General features: G+C 44.9%; 1 protein-coding gene across 1 annotated transcript in view; it reads right to left on the bottom strand.

Moving 5' to 3' along the window:
* Positions 1 to 1,037: 1,037 nt before the first annotated feature.
* Positions 1,038 to 6,000, bottom strand: part of SLC39A12 (solute carrier family 39 member 12) — an 88,780-nt gene continuing 83,817 nt past the window's right edge. Inside the window, exons 11-12 of the mRNA XM_082258806.1 lie at positions 2,955 to 3,142; positions 1,038 to 1,228 (exon numbers count right to left, since the gene is read on the bottom strand). Of these exons, the coding sequence (XP_082114932.1) occupies positions 1,100 to 1,228; positions 2,955 to 3,142 (317 nt within the window). The 3' untranslated portion in view covers positions 1,038 to 1,099. The remainder of the gene's footprint in view (positions 1,229 to 2,954; positions 3,143 to 6,000) is intronic.

Genomic DNA, 6,000 nt, shown 5'->3' with positions numbered 1-6,000 from the left:
CTTCTCTCTCTCCCACCCCCTCTCACCCCCCCTCACCCCCCATCTCGGGAGAGCTCAGGGGTTCATGCTGGGACTTGTAGTCCTTCAATTTTGGAGGGTGTCACATCCGTTAAAAAAGGAGTGGGACAAATTTACATAGGAGGGGGGGCGCCCAATTTTAGTCTTGCCTAGGGCAGCACAAAACCAAAATACACCCCTGTGTATATGTGTTAGTGATCAAGGTGTATCCCATTCTATTGGGTTAGCCCTGCTCCTTTTTTATCGTTTATTTTTTTCCCTTTTTTTAACGTATTTGGTTTTAATATTTAATTCAATAAATGTGATTTTTTATGTACCTGTCTCATGAATGTGCCCTTAAAGTCCACCTTTTCACAGATCTCTATGTACATCCGTCTTTCTAAATGTCTCGCGATAAATCGCGCTGCAAACCGCATCGGGTGAAGCTCATCAACCAAAAAAAGTTTAGGAGCTATTTTTGGGCGACATGCTTCACGCGATGCCGGTTGCCGCGACTGCAGTTCGTTTTATCGCGAGACAATTGCGGCAGAACTGAATGGCATGTTCTGAGATGCATGTTGTTGAGATGCAACTGAATGGCATCTCAAATGTGCGTTCTGCGATTTGTCATTCACACCTCGCCGCTTTGAATCGCGGTAAATCTGCCCGCAAATCAAAATGCCGAGGTGCGAACGCAGCCTCATAGTTATTACCTTTTATACCACTTACTCTATTAGAAGGGCTGTATAAATCGTGTGTAATAATAATAAAATGACATAAAGCAGATAAGCGAATCAGATTTATATTTATTATATTTTTGCCAGATTTACAATTTACCTGGAAAATATAACGTACAAAATGTTTGCAGACTTGTAAAACATCATGCACTGTGGGATATTGGAATGGGGCCTATTTTTGGGTGTGGAGATGGGGGAGGGGGAGGTGGATGAGAATTATTTTTTGAAACAAATATTACAAGTTTGTCCCTGTCCCTACATTCAAGATCATAAAATAGCAGGCACAGCAATGATTCTAAAAATAAAAAAAAGAATTATAATAATAAAAAAAATGAACAGCGGGTCCTCGGATAAGGGGGCTGGTGTTATAGTTTAATTTTATGTTCATAAATTGCTAACAGCAGCAGACAAAGCCATCCAATCAGCAAGCCGAGATTCTGCAGGAAGAACATTAGCCAGGGCCGTTGTGTCTGTATATGAGTCATTTCAGGCAACTATAAAAAGAGACAGATATGAATCACACATTAGTGCAGAAATATAGATATGTTACTTCAGCATAAGCATTCCTAAAGGGCAACGGCATAAAAATCAAACATTAAGAGATCATTTAAACTAGGGGTTGGGGAGGGTGGTAAAACTCTATGGCTGAGCTGCACATTTACCACCCCCTACCCCTTTTAGCTACAGAGGCTGGAGGTGTACACAATGCCACGGCCTTGATTCTTTGCTTTGCAGCTGTGGCAATAATTATACACCCCTGTTGTGTAGCACCTGCCATATGGAACCCATTCAAGTGAATTAAGATGCTCTGCAAGCACCCTGCAACTGCGTGCAATGCACACAGTTGCGGCACACTAGATTTGGATTCAAGGGGTTAAAGCGGCTGTAAACATTGGTGGATTTATTTCATTTCTGTGTATGACCTGAGGTTGTAGGGGTTTACAACCACTTTGAGCCCATTCACACTAGCACGACTTGTGAGGCGACTTGTGTAGCCCCAGGTCGCTTGACATAACAAAAGCAATGTTAATCAATCAGTGCCATCTTAATTGGCACTACTGAAGTCGCTCCGACTTCGGAAAAGGGTCCTGTACTACTTTGAGGCGACCTGTGATCCGACTTGTCCCATATACTTCAATGGGAGTCGCCTCCTTATCTTAATTGAAGCGACTTGTTATCAGACTTTCCAGGAAGAAGAAAGAGATTAGCCAGGCATTCCCCACATTGCAGCCATGCCGATTTGGTATATATATATATATATATATATATATATATATATATATGTAATGGTATATATATTCCATTATCTCTGCTTGGTCTGTGTGAGTGGCACTGGTGGACACAGATAAGTGGCACTGGTGGACACTGATTCATGGCACTGATACGTGGCACTGGTGGACACTGATTCGTGGCACTGATATGTGGCACTGGTGGACACTGATACATGGCACTGATACGTGGCACTGGTGGACACTAAAACGTGGCACTGATACGTGGCACTGATACGTGGCACTGGTGGACACTGATACGTGGCACTGATACGTGGCACTGGTGGACACTGATACGTGGCACTGATATGTGGCACTGGTGGACACTGATACGTGGCACTGATACGTGGCACTGGTGGACACTGATTCATGGCACTGATATGTGGCACTGGTGGACACTGATTCATGGCACTGGTGGGCAGTGGCACTGGTGGACACATACATGGCACTGGTGGGCAGTGGCACTGGTGGACACTGATACGTGGCACTGGTGGGCAATGAGGAAATGAGTAAAAAAAAAACAGAAAAGGGGAATTAGGTCACAACACATCATATTCTGATAGGCCAAACACAACGTCATCTGTCATATAAGCCGCAAGTCGCGGTAAAATCGCGGTAAAGTCGTGGTAAAGTCGCGGTAAAAAGTCGCTTCGACATGGGGCGACTTATGGTTGCGGCAGTGTGAACCGGCTTCCTTGCATTATTTTCAAACAATGGACACATTCTGTGAGTGGAGGAGGAAATCGTGTCATTCATCCGCCTCTCCTCCATTCACAGAACAAGCTGCATTCTATGAAAACAATACAAGGAGTTTTCTCTATCGGATGCTTCTTATACAAGGGTTGTTTTGTTCCATGACAGCACTTTTATTGAGATTTTTTATTTTTTTTCTCAATAGTTTATGATTTCCTTGGATTGGTTGAGAATTTGGTGGCAAAAGTAGTTCACTTACCATTTCTACTAGGGACAAATAGAGGAACATTCCCGCAGTGACCGCAAAGATCCAGATCTGCACATCGGGATTGGAGGACACAGAAAGGCCGATGTAGAGGCCAGCAAAGGCTGTTAAAGCGCTGATGAAGTTCATTAAAAAGGCGATCTTGGCTGTAAGTCCCGTGTTCAGTAATACTGCAAAATCACCTGTAAGATAAAATGTGCAACAACTTAACCCCTTTCCTACTGAGCACTTTTACCCCCTTCCTGCCCAGGCCAGTGTTCAGCTTTCAGTGCTGTCACACTTTGAATGACAATTGCCCTGTCATGCAACACTGTACCCCTATAAAGTTTTTTCATCTTCTTCACACAAATAGAGCTTTCTTATTATGGTGTTTGTTCACCGCTGGGTTATTTTCTGCTAAATAAATATAAAAGGACTGAAAATTTTGAAAAAAATAAAATAAAAAATCATAGTTTATTATTTAATTTAGCAAAGGGGTAATTTTTCTCCTTCACTATTGTACGCTGATGAGGCGGCACTGATGGGCACTGATAGGCTGCACTGAGGGGCATTGATGAGGCGGCACTGATGAGGCGGCACTGATGAGGTGCTGTTGAAGCGGCACTGTTGAGGCGGCAGTGATGTGCACTGATAGGTGGCACTGATGAGGCGGTGCTGATTTGCACTGATAGGTGGCACTGATGGACACTGCTGAGGCGGCACTGATGGGTGGCACTGAAGGGCACTAATTAGGGCATCACTGGTGGGCATAGATGTGGATGCACTGATGAGGCTGCATTGATAAGTGGCACTGATAAGCAGCACTAATGGACACTGATAGGTGGCACTGATGAGCACTAATAGGCTGCACTGTTGGGCACTGATAGGCGGCACTGATGGGCATTGATATATGGCACTGATAGGTGACACTGATAAGAAGGCACTGATGGGCACTGATTAAAAGCACTGATGGACACTAATTGGCAACACTGGTGGGCACTGATTGGCAACACTGGTGGGCACATTTCGAACTGCACTGATAATCAGGACACTGATAATTAGTACCCTGAGTATCAGTGCCGAAGTCCCTTCAGCACAAGTCGGTTATCATCGCTCTTCTTCTCTCCTTAGGCTGTCAGCGTTAGGAAAGAAAAGCCGATAACCAGCTTGTGTGTACATCTGTGATCAGCTGTCATTGGACACAGATGATCACGTGGTAGAGGGCTACATGTGTCCGAACTATTTCATCTACGCCCTCCCAGCAAAGTAAGCCAGGCGCGGGCGGAAGACCAACTCCGGGAAAATGGGAAATGATCTCTTGCAGTTGCATTGCAGAGTGTAATTGCTTGTTTTGGCCTCAGGTACTTATTAAAGGGAGATTTACTTATCCAATCCTCCATGATGATGCTAGATATGATCCCTGCAGCATCTTCTTCCTCTACGATCCATCAGTCTAAAGGTCCGGATTTTTACTGGTGAGTACGAGTACCAATACTTTTGGTCAAGTACTCAACGATACTGAGAATTGCATGCAATTTGAACAGGAATGTGGTGCGATTCTTGTCCGAATCAAATGCGATTTCCCCCACCGCTCCTGTGTGTATGAACCCAGTATAAAAAAAGGAAGCGCCATCTAATGAGCAGTTTAATAAAAATGTTACAACTGACATTTAAGTACATATCTGCTCAAATCCAAATCTGCATAGTGTCCCCGTCCCACCGATAATAGAAAATCACAGCCACTGCTCAAATCCAAATCTGCATAGTGTCCCCATCCCACCGATGATAGAAAATCACAGACACTGCTCAAATCCAAATCTGCATAGTGTCCCCATCCCACCGATGATAGAAAATCACAGACACTGCTCAAATCCAAATCTGCATAGTGTCCCCGTTCCACCGATGATAGAAAATCACGGCTGCTGCTAAAATCCAAATCTGCATAGTGTCCCCGTTCCACCGATGATAGAAAATCACGGCTGCTGCTCAAATCCAAATCTGCATAGTGTCCCCGTCCCACCGATGATAGAAAATCCCAGCCACTGCTCAAATCCAAATCTGCATAGTTTCCCCGTCCCACCGATGATAGAAAATCACAGCCGCTGCTCAAATCCAAATCTGCATAGTGTCCCCGTTCCACCGATGATAGAAAATCACAGCCGCTGCTCAAATCCAAATCTACATAGTGTCCCCGTCCCACCGATGATAGAAAATCACAGCCGCTGCTCAAATCCAAATCTGCATAGTGTCCCCGTTCCACCGATGATAGAAAATCACAGCCGCTGCTCAAATCCAAATCTGCATAGTGTCCCCGTTCCACCGATGATAGAAAATCACAGCCGCTGCTCAAATCCAAATCCACATAGTGTCCCTGTCCCAACGATGATAGAAAATCACAGCCACTACTCAAATCCAAATCTGCATAGTGTCCCCGTCCCACCAATGATAGAAAATCACAGCCACTGCTCAAATCCAAATCTACATAGTGTCCCCGTCCCACCAATGATAGAAAATCACAGCCGCTGCTCAAATCCAAATCTGCATAGTGTCCCCGTCCCACCGATGATAGAAAATCACGGCCACTGCTCAAATCCAAATCTGCATAGTGTCCCCATCCCACCGATGATAGAAAATCACAGCCACTGCTCAAATCCAAATCTGCATAGTTTCCCCGTCCCACCGATGATAGAAAATCACAGCCACTGCTCAAATCCAAATCTACATAGTGTCCCACGTCCCCGTCCCACCGATGATAGAAAATCACGGCCGCTGCTCAAATCCAAATCTGCATAGTGTCCCCGTTCCACCGATGATAGAAAATCACAGCCGCTGCTCAAATCCAAATCTACATAGTGTCCCCGTCCCACCGATGATAGAAAATCACAGCCGCTGCTCAAATCCAAATCTGCATAGTGTCCCCGTTCCACCGATGATAGAAAATCACAGCCGCTGCTCAAATCCAAATCTGCATAGTGTCCCTGTTCCACCGATGATAGAAAATCACAGCCGCTGCTCAAATCCAAATCCACATAGTGTCCCTGTCCCAACGATGATAGAAAAT

Source organism: Pelophylax lessonae (genome assembly GCF_965119305.1).
Source record: "Pelophylax lessonae genome assembly, chromosome: 5".
In the NCBI taxonomy this organism is placed as follows: domain Eukaryota; kingdom Metazoa; phylum Chordata; class Amphibia; order Anura; family Ranidae; genus Pelophylax; species Pelophylax lessonae.
Note: the sequence above shows the minus strand (reverse complement) of the source record. Positions and strands in the feature narration are given on the sequence as shown.